Source organism: Eretmochelys imbricata, chromosome 2 (genome assembly GCF_965152235.1).
Source record: "Eretmochelys imbricata isolate rEreImb1 chromosome 2, rEreImb1.hap1, whole genome shotgun sequence".
NCBI classification, from domain to species: domain Eukaryota; kingdom Metazoa; phylum Chordata; order Testudines; family Cheloniidae; genus Eretmochelys; species Eretmochelys imbricata.
In genome coordinates, this window is record NC_135573.1 from 251,360,386 (window position 1) to 251,377,541 (window position 17,156).

The 17,156-nt window shown below is 41.2% G+C and overlaps 1 protein-coding gene across 3 annotated transcripts; it reads right to left on the reverse strand.

Moving 5' to 3' along the window:
- Positions 1-224: 224 nt before the first annotated feature.
- On the reverse strand, positions 225-16,922 carry INSIG1 (insulin induced gene 1). Of its 3 annotated transcripts, none has more exons than XM_077808382.1 (6): positions 16,729-16,922; positions 15,461-15,867; positions 12,216-12,340; positions 11,300-11,466; positions 10,638-10,737; positions 225-2,809 (listed from the first exon to the last, which is right to left on the reverse strand). In XM_077808382.1, exons 2-6 carry the CDS (start codon positions 15,858-15,860, stop codon positions 2,780-2,782), a joined length of 822 nt encoding a protein of 273 aa, XP_077664508.1. In that variant the 5' UTR covers positions 15,861-15,867; positions 16,729-16,922; the 3' UTR covers positions 225-2,779. The 3 variants fall into 3 exon arrangements, with proteins under 3 accessions (XP_077664508.1, XP_077664506.1, XP_077664507.1); XM_077808380.1 differs by having other exon boundaries at positions 16,708-16,921; XM_077808381.1 differs by lacking the exon at positions 16,729-16,922 and adding an exon at positions 16,002-16,508.
- Positions 16,923-17,156: the final 234 nt, after the last annotated feature.

Below are 17,156 nucleotides of genomic sequence, written 5' to 3' on the forward strand. Positions count from 1 at the left end.
CCCCAGAAAGTCTGAAGATTTTAGCTGAAGAATTAGAGCATCTTGGAAGGAAATGAGGCGCACCATCCTCACATTGATTTATTCTCTCACTGGTATTCAAATCACACACCAGCAACATATGCTGGTCTGCCAAGAAGAATTAAAAGATGTACTGAATTGTGTAAGACAGGAAAGGGTTTCTGTCCCCCTATCCCCCCAAAAATTCTTACCATCTTCAATCACAATGAGTTGTAAACCATGGTTTGTTTTATTTTTAAAAGACAGCTGCCTCAAAATTTCACTTAATTTGAGTTTTAAAAGGACGTCTGTTAGATGTAGTACTTTCTGCCAATCAGAATGAATGACTGAATGGCTATCACATTTGGACTCATTCAACAAATTTTTCTTAAAGAAAATCCACAAAAAATAAGTCACTTGGTCTTAAACCTTTAATAATAAAAAGGTAAAACAAAACACACTGCTGAAAACTTATCAGTAAGAATGAGATTTTAAGTGTTCAAATCCTGAATAGTGCAAATTTCTCTCCCACAACTGATCACTTTGGTTAATATACTTAGAAGTATTGGCAAAACTGAACTTTTGACTTACATTTTTGGCTGCATTATTTCTAACACATACAGATTTAGTTGGTCTTTTAAAATACCTTAAATACTTACTGCTGTCTTGATCAAATATATTTACAGCTCATTGTGCCCTTTAATCACATCTGATTATTTAGGCATTGACATTGGTAACAACAGTTATTCCAACTTAACGGGTTTCTCCAAATAGCACAGTCAGCCATTTTATTGAATGAATTAGCTCAATCCTGATCTCAGGCCTTGCTGCCTTGATCTTGCAAGCACTTATGCACATAACTTTCTCAGTAGTCCTACTGAGCTTAATTTGACTATCTATAGTTATTCCTATCATAAATGTTTGCAGTAAAAGGCCCTTATACCAGTGATATTCCATTGAAGCAAATGGAGTTACTGATTTACACTAAAGCAAGATCAGAATTGGGCTCAGTTTAAGATAGTCTTTGTGCTAATCTTCAAGCTGAAGGCAATTTTACTTTTGTTTACTCCCTTCCCTTCAAATTCAGGATTTTCAAGTCTGCACCAAAGTGTTAATATTTCCCTCAAAAAGGAAATAAAATTACAAACACTGTTATTTAGTCTCAATGTTCCTTTTGCTGACGGCTAAGCCTCTAAACAGATGTCACAGGCTAGATCTGAAGATACAGAAGATTGGAAATGAACAAAACTTGCTTAATACAAAAGGCAAATTCATAAAAGTATACAAGCATATCATAACCACAAAACTGGAGTATTTCTAAAAGTTTGGGTTCAATGAAGGGACAACAATAAGCTAACTTTGCCAGTTAAATTATTGCTGAATTTTTCCTCCATGCAGCATTGAAATGAAGTCAGAACCCTTCTCTTTAATATATCATAAGAAACAATGAATATTGAAGAGAATACAAGGCTCAGATTTTACTGTACATTGCACTTTCATTTTAAGACCTAATACTTGCTATTTAAGTCTACTGTGGTCTAAGCTATTAAATGTATACATTGTGCTCACTAGAACTAAATATTTAGAAACACCAAATGTTCAATGTAGTGACATAAGCACTATTTTTTTTACAAGGCAATCACAGATTGCAAGTTTTATAGGGTTGTGAAAAAATAAAGTGGTGATCTCTCCAAAAACTGAACAGAGAAGTAACCTAATAACTGCTTCATTTATTAAATAGTAAGTGACAATCCTGGTCAGCGCCTGATTCCATTGAATTCAGTCAAAACTCTTACTGACTAAAGTGGAAGCAAGATTAGGCTCATAATCTGCTCTTTACAGGGCCCAATTCCACTCCCCAGGAAATAAATACAAGTATTTTCATTACCTTTAGTGGAAGATAGGGGTCAAATTCTGAGCACCTGCAATTCCCACTAGTAGCAGTGGGACTGCAAGTGCTCAGCGTATCTGAGGCCCAGATTTACTAAAATACTAAGGTATATACCCACCTTTAAGCAAGCACACTCACACACTTCAAGTACCTTATTGAATTGGGGCCAGATTTTGGCCAAGATACAGACAGAAGTATTAAACAGACAGATGAACTATAATGAAACTGTCAGAATTGGGGCTTTTAGCTGTTTCATGCAGTTTGCGTTAAACAAGATTGTCTAATTCACCTATTGTTCTGAAATGATTTATAGATTCTATACTAAGTTACTTCAAAAATGCAATGCAGCATTACAAGTAAGGGCATGATTCCTTCATACAACTCAAAGCATTGCACTAATGCTTTTAATTTAATTTAGATCGCTTATTTTTAAACAACCCTTTTTAAAAAAAGATTTGGATAAATACTATTCCTATTAAACCATACTTCACCTTTTTTAAGCACCATCAATCTACTTCCTTTGGGCACTGATACAAGAGCTTATAATTAAATTTTAGTTTCAAGGCTTTGAAATATAGCAGCTGCTTCAATAACTGAAACTGGAATCTAGTAATTGGAAAACTGCCACCTAGCTAGAACTGCTGTATGTAACTTGATGTTAAATTCTTCGAGAGAACAGCCAGGCACAAATGCTTATGCAGTAAATCAAGGTAAGATTTCAAGATAAGCAGTTAATTTCAGTTGGCTATTCCAAAATGGATTAATATTTTTCACAAGTCATTTGTGCAGTGAGCCCATATAGATTTAGAAAAAATAATCCTCAGTCAAAAACAAGAACACATCTTCTTAATTTTGTTTTCATACTGGCACCATGTCTTTTGCTCCAAGGATCTAATCAGTGTGTGGTTTCTCAGGAATACCCTGTGGTTAAAAAAAAAAGAAAAACGTGATTAATACAGTAAACAATACTGCATTCTATTGTTGTGTGACTTACATTATCTAGGGAGGTACACATTACTGTACTAAAGGTTTCCAGTATTTTTAGAAATTATTGAAATAACTTGAACAAATTTGGACCTTTATATTTGTCACTGGCCTGGGAGTTAGAAAACTTGGGTTCTAATCTGAGCTCTGCTACTGATGTGCTGTGTGACCTTGGACAAGGCACTTCACCTCTGTCTTAATTTCTCCCATCTGAAAATGGGAAGGATATTTTCCCGTTGTACAGCAAGTTTCATTAGACCTAAACTATAAGCGCTATATATTAATGCTTACAAAAATGAGGTTTAATAAGTAGCATTTAGAGTACGCTCCCCCAAAACAATTGTTAAGAATAGATTGTTAATACTTCAGAACTTTGACCAGAGAATAGTCCATCTTAATGAACTCTCATCAGTTTTAATACAGCATTATAGCTAGTTATACAGACCCCAATTTGGGAGAAGTACATCCATCTTTAATTCAGGAAAACCCTTTTGCTTTAACTTTAAGCATGTATCTGCACTTAAATCCCACCGACTTCAATAGTGTTTTCCGGAATTGAGGCCACATATTCCAATCTACAGAAGTAGTGACAACAGAACTATCCATATAATGAATTGGGTAGAACTGACTTGCTATTAAAGACTAATAGAATGCACCAAATCTGCTTTAGCTCCCAGTTGAGTTCATTTTTATGAATCTCATTATTCTGACAATAACTGTCTGTGTCAATTGCTCATTGTCAAATCTTATTTACTGATTTCTGTTTTAACACTGTAGTGTTCTGACACTCTCTCCCATTGTTGTAGACTCTTCCCCAATTTTTTCTTTAAGTCTGCTTACTGTTTTCCAACTTTGGCTTGAAACATAACTTTGTGTCAAGGAAGAATACAACTAATGGCATATTTAGGTAGTATCTTGCAGTAAATCTCACAATAGCAGGGAAACATTATTTAACATACTCTGAGAAGTTTATCCTTAGAATCTATGCTCTGGGGTAGCGTCCAAACGTTAACTATATTGAAATGGGTTATGAAACAATTGTACATGACCAAGCTTTCTAGGGGAATATTTGTACTAGGAAACAATGTAGTTTTCAGGGCAAGTCTTTGTACAAAGATGGAGAAATCCTTGGATGTTTTGACATAGCTTGCACTTCATAACTGGTTTGTCTTCAAAGGATTAGCTTGGGGATTCATGTCTAAAACTGACTAGCTGCTGATGGAGTTAAACTGCATATTGATTCCATACACTACATGGCCCTACTGTTGTATGGCCTGCTCACCCAGAACAATGCAGTCCATGGGAGTTCTGGAACTGCAAGGAACAGAGCTTGTGCCACAAATCTCCAGAAGATATGACCAAAGGATTATTAGTGTGGTCCCCTGCTATTTTAGTAAGAGTCCTCGAGGTCATTGTTCTCACAGAATGCAAAGTATTCCCAGACAGTAATCCAGGAAGATTAAAACCTAGGCAGTCTGAAATAGAGAGATCAAGATGCACATAGAATGTCAGTGTTGAAAATGGACATACCCCTGTGAAAGGAACCAAGGTTGGGTTTGCAATTGTTTATAACCTAGTAAGTTTTCCTTTTTAGGGCCAAATTAAATGTATATATTAACAGTATCAAGAGTAAAAGGATTATGCTTCAGTTAGAGTACTTTAAGGGGCTTCTATTAGCAGAAACTAAGAGTGATCTCAAAGCACTACTGATTTAAACTATAATAGTCACAAGTGCTGTACAGCACATCCTAAAATTAAGCACAAAAAACTATTAATGTTAATATTGCAAAATAAAGCACTCAAATTAGGAAGTGCCAAACTTAAGGTTCCCCTTGTGTGTATTCATTATAATAGTCTTTACATGATTACATTCCCCCCCCCCCAATCAGAATCTGCTTCATTCAGTGCACAAGACAGATAGCGCTCACTTAGCAGGTAGTGATTCAATATTTCTTTTTATTTTCATCACTCAATGTGTGACCCCAGGCCCTAATTATTGCACATGATCCAAGTCCTTTAAGGAATTCAGAATTCTTCATTTCCTCACAGGCTCTTTTTTTAGTGTTCATCTGAGTGCACCACAAACATTAATAAATTTATCTTTACAACACCCCCATGAGGTGAGCGGGTGGTACCCCCAGTTTATAGATGGGAAACTGAGGCACACAGATTAAGGATTAAATTGACAAAAATGTCAACTAATTTAAGTGTCCAACATGACAATTTCCCAGAGTATTTAGCATTTTATAACACCTGACATGTTCAAAACACAGCTCTCGTTGTTTTGAATTGTAGTTGTGAGCACTCAGCACTTCTGCAAGACAGGCCCGAAGTGTCTTAAACTGGGCACCCAGAAAAAAAAAGAGTGTAGCTACCTATGAGAAGTTTGTTTAGTGTTTGGTAGCTACCTATGAGAAGTATGTTTAGAAGACTTGTTTAGTGTTACAAACTCTGTGGCAGATGCTGAAATAGAATCCAATTCCCTAGGGTGACATTCAGCAATCTTAACCGGGAGTACACCCTCGTCATGCAGTTCCCTATTTTACACACCTTCCAATTTCCTGCAACAAGTGAGACAAGGGCCCTACAAAGTTATTTTTATGGGGAAGTATAAGAAGGTCTCCTATACAAAGTTACACTAGCACTGAGAAACTCCTGTTGGGGGATAAGATCCCCACTGTGCTAGGTGCTGTACAAATAAAGATACAATCCCTACCCTAGGAGAACTCACAACCTTGGTTAGTGACAAGATACAGCAAGAATAAATTCAATAAGTGAGTAGAGGTGGACAGAGGATGACTAATGAACATGTTTTAACAGCCTAGCTATGTGCATGAACCCACATTTTTGGGGGAAAGGGTCCAAATTCAGCCCTGACTAAAGCAGGCAAAATTCCCATTGCACTTGCTCATGCCAGGGATGAATTTGTTCTAGAATGTTGTTTGTTTTAAGTGAGGGATGTCAAGTGGAATGGATTCCACAGGCTAGACTCTAGCACTGCCCAGCTACCTGCCACATTAAGATGCAATGGTAGGTTCCCTGTAAGGCTGGTAACAGCTCAGTACAAATGCTTCTCAAGGTAAGACTCAGGTAGGAGTTCACAGGCATAACGAGGGCTTACACTATTTTAGGGGTTTAACAACTACTGTTAAGTGAAAAGTGGCTGATTCATAACCACGAGTGCTCAAAATAGAGGGCAAAAGTACCATTTTTTCCCCCCAATAAGCAAACAGGGCCAGGTGTCTATGGCTGAAAGCCCTATTAAGAGTGAACTATATTATGAAACTTCAGTCATGTGGTCATGTTACTGTTGCAAGGTAATCACAGAATAGAGCCACAGCTTGTGTGCTGAACAAAAGCAGCCAGATTTGCATGCCATGTCCAACATGGGACTTTCAAAGGAAATAGTTTCAGCAAAAGGGAGGAGTCCACTTAATTACAGAAAGAATGTGAAGTTTCACAATAGAAACAACACTCTAGGATATGTTCATTATACAACATAGTCAACCTTTAGTGCAAAAAGCCACAGCAGTCAAGTCATGGATATATAGGATGACGTGTTCTGCAGTAGGTTATTACACTTTAAAAGGGCTTAGTGAGAAACAATCTATGTTTGACTGAAACCATATACATTGTTAGTGGGCAGTAAGCATGCTGGAGTTCTTCTGACTCTGATGGATCTCTAGAGTTAAACTAGGGTGTGAAGTTAGAAGTCCAGCAGGCAGAACCTTAGGAGCAGCCAAGGCAGAGAAGAGGTTTAAGATGAACTTTGATCTTAGTGTTAATTTGTGCCAGTACAACCAAATCCCAGGAAGGGGACTTGTGTGGGCTCTACATGGTCACAAACTGTCTTAGACTGTGACAGGTACCTATTCACACAGATTTATTTTAAAAGTGAATAATTCACCAAGAACAGTTCTACAGTAATGTTTATTTTTCATAACAGAGAGAGGATGAACCAGACAGGGAAACTTATCATGGACTGCGGTAGGGCCTGGAGTTCACACCAGTCATCAGTGGTAGGTTAAAAATCACAGATGCTGTAGATTAGGATTAAGACATACCATTTTTTGTTGTGTAACATCCTAGATTTTTTTTTTTTTTTTTTTAAAACTTTATCTAGACACTCCAGAGGTACCAAGCAAATACAATACATATAGGGTGCATTTTTATTTCTCTTAGTTCCTTTGCTGTCTGAACATGGTAGCAATATAAAAATAGAGCCTTTACCCTCCAACTTTGGTTAGGCAACTAGCTCCAGACATGGCAGGGCTGGTGGCAGCTTCTCTTTGGAAACCATATTATTGCCTAGTTAAGAGAAATCAGGGGTGGTTGTAGCCTCAGGCTAAGGTGCTTCACCTAGTACCAGGTTGTCACCACATTTAATTATAACACTACACATGTTCAAAATACTTATTAAATCTTCTGGAGTCCAGTAATCGGAAAGCTGGAGCTACCTCACAGTGTATAGCCTTCACCTGACAAAACATACAGTAGAGGGGAGGGAAGGGAAGACACTCTTCTACAAGTTAGAGTAATCAGGAAGTGTAGAAAGGTACAGTTCTGACCTCTAGACCAGTGAAGGCTTACATGCCTTGGGCTTGATTCTCCATCATTACCATGTACCTTTGCTTGCATATAAACAACTAGACAAGGGGGTATAAAAATGCTACCTTTCTGATTTGGTAGAATTTCTCACACACACACACCCCCTTATAAGTGACTAGACAAAGGTGCGATGCAGCAGAGACTCAAGCCTTCATTTTCAATTTTCCTTTGGTCCAGAAAGATTTTTAAACTCCCTTATACTTGTGCCTAGTCCAATTATTTCAAAATAAGAGCAAGCTTTTACATAAGATATTTAAGCTATTTGCATGCAGTACAGCAATCTGGTTAGTGGAGAAGAGGCCTTATAGTGTCAATGTGTGTCGCAGTAGATAGTCACATGGGTTGTACACCTCCTCAGCAGGTCAAACTGCAGCTTCTATCCAAAACCACATTTATGAAGGTCATTCTATTTCTTCAGACCACAAGAGTTGAGAGATTGCAAACAAAGCAACTTTTCTTCCACTGAAAGAACTAAGCGTACATCTTTTTGTTTTAAGCAGTGCCAAAAAGCATCTACCACAAGTATTTGTAGGATTTCAAGACCTTTTAACTGGCTCACTGCCTGGATATAGACTAGAGAACACTGTTACAAAGTAATACCACTTTGTTCAGCTTTAGTTTAAACTACAATATTGTACCATCTCCTATTCTTGTTTACTACAAGGATGTTAAGTGTCCAGTGAGCCACACAGGATCAGCAGAAGATTGATATCATCCAAAAAGCATCAGAGAAGATCTAGTGGAACAGGTTACATGATTCCATTTTCAGTTTATCCTCTTGCATTTTCTTATAACAACTTTTAGTGATAATGGATTACTCAAAATTGTAAAAAGAGCTGGCTGGAAATGGAAATCTCTTCCCATGAGTAAAAAAATGCAATATTTTCAAAGGAAGGAATTTCCAGAAAAATTCTGCTTTAGGAAAACTACAATGGAGTTTTCAGCTTGCTGGCAGCCTGCCTGCCTAGAAGGCTAGTGAAATTGAACGATTTCTCCCTGCAGGAAGGGAGTGAAATTGACAAATATTTCCTAGGTGGACAGCTGTCATTTTAGTTTTTCCTCCATGGAAAAGAGAATTTTTGGGAAAAATTGAAGTTTTCATGCAGAAAGTTTCCATTTTGCAAAAACAAACTGTTTTCCAGAGTCATTCCAGTGGAAAATTACCAGCTCTGGTAATGACAGATAGCATTTGTTACAGTAACTCCTCACCAACACATCTGTCAAGTTTTGTCCTTTCTTTCTAGAACTTTAATTTTGGAATTCTTCCTGACAACCTCCCTGATTCTGTAATGAGTCGGCATTGCCAATTAAGTAGTATTACCAGTGTGAAGGGAGATTCTCCTAAACATATCTGCAGTTTGATCTGCCCCCGCCCCAGATCTGAACAAAGGCAACTAACTTCCTTTATCACAGCTGTTGAATAAAGATGTTGCACAATGCAGCATGAAATAAACACATCAATATCTGTATAGCCTTTAAAGAGTTGCAACTGGTACTTCCATAATAAAGATCCATTTTGCACTTAAAGCAGTGAGAGAGTTGACAGATCTTTCTGTTTAGGCTTTTGATTTATCACTAGAGAACCAATATCACATTCACCCCTTTAGAAACTCTCATTTCTTCTTATCCATCTGAGTTGTGTTCAGCATCATCTTACCCTAACTAAAAATATATGCAGAGACAGATTACATTGTTACAGGTTTTGAAAGTTGCATTAATGGTCTTGCACATTAAAAAGTAAATTCATGCAAACTTTGATACTGACTGAAAAGTTTGAGAGCATGAACATAGCCATGGGACTCAGGACCAGGTGTCAAATGAGTAGCCTCAAAATTTGCCCCAAAATTCTAAAGGGAAGTGACCTCCACTGTGCTTTCTTTTTCCTCTCTTTACTGCAAGACTCCCTCATTAGTTCAGTAACAGACCCTATGGCCCTTTGTACACTAAAGAAATTGATGTTTGACATTGGAGAGAAGGGGTCAAACAATCTCCCTAACCTGGCTTTTCTGCAAACCAGTGTTGAAAACTACTGTCCCAAAGGCATTGATGGGGTCGGCCAAGTTCAGCACCTCAGTAGCAAAGCATACTACAAGGTATGTTGAACTATGACCCCATTCACACCAACAGGACAATAGTTTTCCAACACTGACTTGGAGAGCTAGGGTAGAAGGGATGAGATAAGAGGCCTGTTGTGTTACACACATGCCATTCAACAGCTTCCCCTACTCCTTTACTAAAATCTTGAACATTGAGCCTGACATTTCATGTACTTGAAAGCCCCTGTGCTCTTCTTTTGGGAGAGGTTATACACCTCAATCACATCAGCATTGCAGGGTAGCAGAGAGAGTCAAGTGGAGGAGGCTTTCCAGGATCAGAGAATTATGGCTAAGGAGACAGAAGCCAAATCAACGCAGTATTAATTAGGACTATCTATCAATGTCAGAACACATTTGACAAGCAGGTTTTAAGCTGATGTGCAAGCCATAGGCAAGACAAAATGTCTTAAATGTTAAATAGTGCTGTAAAGAAAGCAAGTTTCTACTAGATCTATTTAAGAACTAAGTATATGAGGCTATTATCCAGCATGTACAATCACCTCATGTGTGAAATTACAGTTATGCAGGAGTAGGCCCTGAACTACATGTTTGTGAGGAGAAAGACACCATGTATTTTCATAGTAGGATGAAGATAAAGCTATATAGGGCAACACTTATGAAAAACTGAATTTTCTTTTCTTTTTTTTTTAAAAAAAAGCAGGTTTCCCTCCCCAGTGTCTTTCTACCTTCTATCCTCCCCACAACTTCTAGTCTCTTTAAGTATTAAGACAGTCAGCGGAGGGGCATCAGAATCTCTCCTATGATCCTGCACTTCACAATACTAAGATTCCAGTCAGGCCTATGACACCCAGTATGATTCAAATTGCCACTGGAAGAACTCAGATTAGGAGAAAGAGCCTAGTCCTAATGAATACTATAGAATTCCATCCCAGTGACAACATGCCAGATTTCTATGCTCAAGTTTCAGCCCTTGGGAGGAGGTTCTATAAGGCTTACTACTCAGTTCATGAATCATGTCCTCACAGGCAGTCTCCATGGACAAACATCTACGAAGGACGCTTCCCTTTTGAATACCCAAATACTAATTATACAACAGTTACCATAGCCAGTTGTCTTCCTATGTTTCCTACAGTCACGCCTCCTGAGAAAAATATACATGGTAGCCAAGAACGGATGTAAAGAAAATCCGGCGATGTATACCTAAAGTAAAAAATTAGTCAATTAGAAAAAAAGACATTACATTTCCATTACATAGAAGCATAATAGTCCCATAGTCTTGTACAGAAGCATAACAGTAATGCAAAGAATTCCCCTCCACCCACATAAAAAAAAGTAGTAACAGGAGGAAATAATCCTCATCTTTCTTAAAAAAAGCCCTACGTTGGGTTAAGGCCAGCTTCCAGCCAAAGAAGGTTAGCAATCCCCTCCCTCTGGGGCCAGTCAATGGCACTTCAGAGTCAGTGGGGGGAGGGCGGGGAAGAGGGAGAGAGGACTCAGCTTATTTTTAGTACCATTTTCTCCAAGAGCTCACAATCAAGACTGATCCTCTATGGCAGCATGCTGCAATGCCACTGTCTTATGTCCCAATATGGTTGGCCCTGCCTCTGTTTTAGGAATAGTGCATTACACTTGTTTATATTCTTTAGGTTTCAAAGTTCAATATTTTGCTTTATATCTGAAGTTACTGTAATTTTTATATTTTACAAAAAAAGTGAATTCTCTAGAAGTCAGGTGAGTTCAAGTTTTAAATGTGTATACTTACTGATAAACACCATTATATACAAGAAACTGAGTGATTAGAGTGGCTAGAAAGGCTATTGTAATTCCAAGACCAAGACCACTTCTTGAACGATCAAATGTCCACCAAAGACCCAATGACAATGCTGCTAGAGTCAAGGAGAGCTGAACGTTATTTGCAAAATCCAGTTTCTGATAAGAAAGTTAAGGACAATTCCTTAAAGACTTTAGCTACAGAAACAGGTTTCAGACAAAACTTTAATACCTCACGTAGACATCAAGAAATGGAAGTTGACAGTTTAAGAATGATCACTAATTCTGGATGCCCAATGAGAGACCTTGGAGCTCATTTTCAGAGAGCCTATTGACTTTTAGTTGGAGTTGTGAGCACTTAACCATGAAGATCAGGCCAAGGCTGCTCATACCAAGTACCCAAAGATTAAGGAATCCCAATTTTTAAAGTTTTGGCCTATAAAACCAAGACTTTCCCGCCTTTCTGTGGATTTAAGTTTTCTGCAGGAATAGTAGCTATTCTAAGAATTTCAGTACAATAAGCATCCAGCCAGGATAGTGACTCCTAGTAACTTCTGAGATTGCTGTTTGCATGGGTGAGAAACCCATCTTTATTGACCATTTTAGTAGCAAAAAGGTCATATTTTTAAGTTTAACAGTTGCCTCAGTTCAATTGGCATGAACTCGAATTACAATTCTGAGAGAATAGCATATGATCCATTTTAAAAATACGTATTTAGTAATAAGTATCAATTCTTCAACTGTTGTGTAAGCTATGACCATGTCTCTCCTATTAGCATTAAGTCTTACCTGTGTAAGTCACTCAAGCATGAATGGGAAGAAAGACTCTTAAGACAAACTTGCTACTGTGGTTCATTATAATCAACATTTAAATAAACATGCAAAAAGGTAAACTAGTTCAAGGATACAGCACTTGCATGGTTAATACCAACAAAAACTGCTATACATCGCATTACACTGGCCCATTCTCTCTTGAATTTGTGTGGTTCTCCAAGATGGCTGTCAATACAGGGATACAGCAGGCCAACAACAGCTGTAAAAAATGAAATAGAGACAGCTTGTACATAGAATTTATACAATATTTCAATATTAGTCTAGCAAATAAGTGCATGGCAAAGCCTTTTAAGCAGTTAGGCTCATCACTTTATATGTAGGGCCCTACTAAATTCTTGGTTGTTAAAAACACATCATGGACAGTGAAATCTGGTCTCCCCTGTGAAATCTATAGCGTAAAAGTACACAGCACTTAAACTGGGAGGCCTGACCCAAAATAGAGTCACAAGGCTATTATAAGGAGGGGGGCATGTCACAGTATTGCCACCTTACTTCTGTGCTGCCTTCAGAGCTGGGCACCCAGACAGCTGCTCTGTGGTTGCCCAGCTCTGAAGCCAGCACAGAAGTAAGGTTGACACAGTAGAGAAGACAAGTCCATAGAGTCAAGGGACTTCCTTCTCCCAAGAGTAACGGTTCATACTCACTTTGTATCTATACGGCTGGATACCTGTTACATAACAGAGTCAACGAATGACATTACCAAAAATTTAAATTAAAGTGAAGAGTGGAATATTTCTTTCCTTTCAAGAATCCAGTATAGCCAAGACACCCTCCAGTGACAACTGAATAGGCATGACTGAGTTACAGGTATCTTACATTTGGGGCTGATCCAAAGTCCACTGAAGTCAATAGACTTTGGATCAGGACCATAAATACCTGCCTGAACTTAAACCATGGGCAGAGGAACTCTCCCCTCATATAGCTACAAAAAAAAATATTTCAGGATTGTCACTCTGAAGCCTTAAATGTCTGAGTCAGTGTGAAGTGATGGAAACAGCTGCAAGCATGGTTTTTATGTATGTGTTTAGAATATCACCAGGTTTGGTCATCACTGGGATTCATAATCTGTTACTATCCACTTTAAGTTCTCACCCATTTTGACTTTAACAATTACACCCATGCAACAGCAGGGCCTTTCAGCTACATCTATCCAGCAGTACTAGATCACTGACAGAAGTAACAACCAATTGCCACCCTTATTGTACACCTAATTTACAAACAATAATTTGTTGTTACGAGTCAGTGATATGAGGGAGCCTGCGCAAAATGGATTACTTGGTCCAACTGCCACAATTCTTCAAAAGTTGATTTGCCACCTATACCACTCAAATGCCCCAATGCAAAGCACACCCACAAACAGATCAATGTAACCACCCACACAGGATTCCAAGATTGAAAGCCTGTGACAGAGTGACAAATACTAATTGGATTAGAATGGCCCATTTCTACTCCCCTTCAAAGCAAGGAAATTGTGGGAGCAAACAACTTATTTAGTTTTAAGAGAGCTGGACAAATTTATGAGTGCAATTGTATGACCAGGTTGCTTGTGATGGGAGGGAACAAGTCTCAACAGCACTGGGGCTCACTTCTAGTTTGTCTTATCTTCTTCCTAAAGATCATGCTTCAGCATTCCAGCCTGCCACCTGCAAAGATCAGGAAGTGACACCCCCTCACCCCACAACCCCAAATGTATTCTAGGGAGGGGGTTGGTTTGTTTTAAATCTCCTTCCTCTGAAGCATCAGGGATGGTGACAGCTGGAGATAGGACATTGGATGGTATAGGCCAGGGCTCTAAGGTGGTACAGAGCATCCTCTGATCAGAAAGCACAAAACTCAAATGAAAGCTTACAATCTAGTCCTGCTGAAGAAAACTTCTGGTCTATCAGTGATGATGATGCACTCAGCTATATACACTTACTCACCAAGACAAATGCTCTGTTTAAAAAAAAACCTTGCATTTTCAGAGGGTTCTTACAAGAATGATAAGATTGTGAGATTATACCTGGTCAGAGTTGGAAAATAAAGTTGTATGTAATCTGCTATAATTGTTATCCTCATATTAGATTTAAAGATTGATTGAAAGGTATGTTTTTAAGAAAGAAATTTTCTTGTCAATGTTGCAAATAATGCTTTACTTGGATTATTAAAACAATTCTAAAGAGCATAGTTCCTTTTCACAGGTTATGGTGTTTTCAGTGTTTCCAGCTTCCACAAGCTACAGATTTTCACTCTTACTTTAATGCACTAGCACAATGCTATAACGTTTGGCTTGCAGATGCTACATGGGAAGGTTTAAGATTTTTCTTCTATTTGTGTTTTAAAAAAAAAGTCATGGGAACATCTCTTGGTTTTATTTGTTTTTAGTTTGACCTGCCATCTCCCTCCCCATCCTTTCCCCAGTGCCATCTGTATATACTAGACGTACGGTATAAGCAGGACTTAGATTATTAGTACCAATACTGAAGTCAGCAGCCCATTTTTGTTCCAATTAAACAGCAAAATGGCTCTTATTTTCATTGTGTGTTTTGTTACAAATTGTGCTGTAGCTTGCAAGAACTCAGTTTCTGGTGGTTACTTGTGTCTGCTGGCAGTAGCACTGCTTCACGCAGAGAACAGGGAAGGCAGCCAGAAAGGCTTCCCTCATTCCCCACTGACATGTGACTTCCTTGTTTTCGATTCTCTGTCTGTGGCATGTTCACTCAGGCAGCCAATAGTAACTGAACCTTGCGACTCACCAGTTTCAGGGGGAACCAATCATACAGCAAGCAGTAATGAGAGCCATGCCTGCTGCTGCACTAAGTCTAAGCACTGTCCACAGTCCTGCCAGACAACAGGACACCCAGGATATACCCCAATACTCTGCAACAAGTGGAGAAAGCTTCTCTAGGCTACCAGGAGAAAAACCCTATACTCCACAGCCTGCAGAAATCACCTCAGCCCTAAAGAGCTGTGTGTAGAGAGGTATCCAATTCCACCAGAACACTGCTGAAATATTGGCCAGCTGAACAGAGTATTCATATCTCAAATACACATCAAGGCGGTTTGAAAGAGAAGCACATCACCTTTGTAAAGAGTGTGCTTAAGCTCAGGAAGCACTTTGTGCCAGATATGAAATTAGTTTTCTCCTGGATGTGGGAAAAAGCTGGACCAAGTCTATTTCCCCCCCAAGCCCAAATATCATGCCAACTACATACAAATGAAGTGTGGCCACTGCCAAACCCCAGAACATGCAGGCCACAGGACCCCCCCCCCCCCCCCGCCCCATGCCAGTGCCTTCTTTCTCACATTGCAGCTGACCAAGCCACCTATAGGGACTCACCTGCAGCTGTCCCACAGCAAGGGGGCACCCACCAGGCAGAGGAGAAGATAGTGGCAATGACTTCCTCAGGGAATAGGGTCACATTCCTCTGTATCTGCAGTAAGTTCAACACCAGTGCCATGAAAGCACCCACAGCAAAGAGCACCAAGCTCCGTTGCACCAGGTGTTGGTTCAAGTTCAGGCTGTTGGTGCTGCTGCTACTGAGACTGGAAGTGCTCGGGGTCCGTGTTCCATGACCCACCAAAGTCAGTGGAGAGCTTGAGACCGAGGAGCTCAGCATCTCGCCCACCTTGGCAGCCAGTCCAACAGCAGTTTTCCCCAGTTGGTTTTTATGCCTTCCCGAAGCAGCGCAGGAACAACTCCAGGTGCAATTCTCTAATCTGGGCATTGGCTTCACCATCAGGATCCTAACACACACACACACACATACACAGAGAGAAGAGTGCCTATTAGTGCCCCAAAGCCTAAATCCTCTGCACTTGTGTGCATGTGTACACATGTACACACACGCAATAATACTTTGCATGTCTATGGCACCTACCATTTGAGGAGCTCAAATTAATTTAGATCCCCAACATCCACAGACTCTGTTTACAGCTAGAGAATCAAACACTGATGTCAAATGACTTGCCAAAAGTCAGAGAAAGATTGTGGCAGGGCCAAGAACAGGCCAGATGGTGCAGCCACTTCTCTGCAGCTGAATCCATCACATGTCACACAGGGGTGGGGGGGGAAGACCCTCAGGGCACCTCAGACAATAAGGTCAAGGGCGCTACACCCGGCTGGGCAAGGGAACAGGCAGCGTTGGGGCAGCTTGGTGTAGACCCCGGCCCCCGACTCTCAGCCCTCGGGGCCCCAGGATGACAAGCTACCCCCAGGCCCCTCCCCAGCCCAGTGGGGTGCGAGGGGCCAAGCGCCCAGGCCGGAAAGGGCTGACCCGCCTCCAGGCGGCATCCCCGGGAGAGCGGGGTCCGCAAGCAGGCGGGCGCGGCCGGATGACCCAAGCCCCCCGAGGCGCAGGCAGCGCAGCCCCTGCAGGGGACCCGGGCCGCACGTGCCCGCGAAGGGCAAGAGCCGCAGGACAGTGCCCGCCACTAGGCGGCTCCGGCGCTACCCCGGCAGGCCCCTCCCTCCTCCATCGGACAAGGAGCCGCGCTGGGGGCGGGGGGGACAAGACAGCCCCCCATTTCCTAGCTCCAGTGCTAGGGGGGAGGGGCACTGCGCACCGCGGCTGCCGGGTCGCCTACCTGCCGCGGCTGGGCTCCCACCTGCGGGGGCGCTGCTCGACTCCCTCACGGTCCCGTCCCGGCCAGCCGCCGCAGCGGGCTGGGGAAAGGTTTATAAGCCGCGAGCCTCGATGTCACGTTACCCGCTCCCGACCTACCCCGGAGGCAGAGGGAGAGTCGGCCCCCGCCCCCGCCCCTCGGAACGGTGGCTGGAGGGAGCCTCCGCGCGGCGCCGGGAACAACATTCAGTCTGGTGAGGCTCGGCGGCCAATGGGAGCCAGGCAGCCCATATGACGTGCGGGACACACCACCCACCTTCCGTTTCGGCTGACAGCTGCGCAGCGTCGGGGCTGCTGGGTGGCGCGCGAGCGGGCGGTGAGGGCGCGCGGCTGGGCTGGCTTGGGCGGGGCGGGGCAGGGCGAGGGCGGGCTGGTGTGCGCCGGTGGTGGTGAGCAGGGGAGGGCTGGGGC

What these genes read in the sequence shown, in the direction of transcription:
- INSIG1 (XM_077808382.1), bottom strand. Translation starts at nt 15,860, where the DNA reads ATGGTGAAGCCAATGCCCAGATTAGAGAATTGCACCTGGAGTTGTTCC. An exon ending in TTGCTGTGGGACAGCTGCAG is followed by an intron (nt 12,341 to 15,460) that starts GTGAGTCCCTAT and finishes CATTTTTTACAG; the next exon opens with CTGTTGTTGGCCTGCTGTAT. An exon ending in TAGGAAGACAACTGGCTATG is followed by an intron (nt 2,810 to 10,637) that starts GTAACTGTTGTA and finishes TTTTAACCACAG; the next exon opens with GGTATTCCTGAGAAACCACA.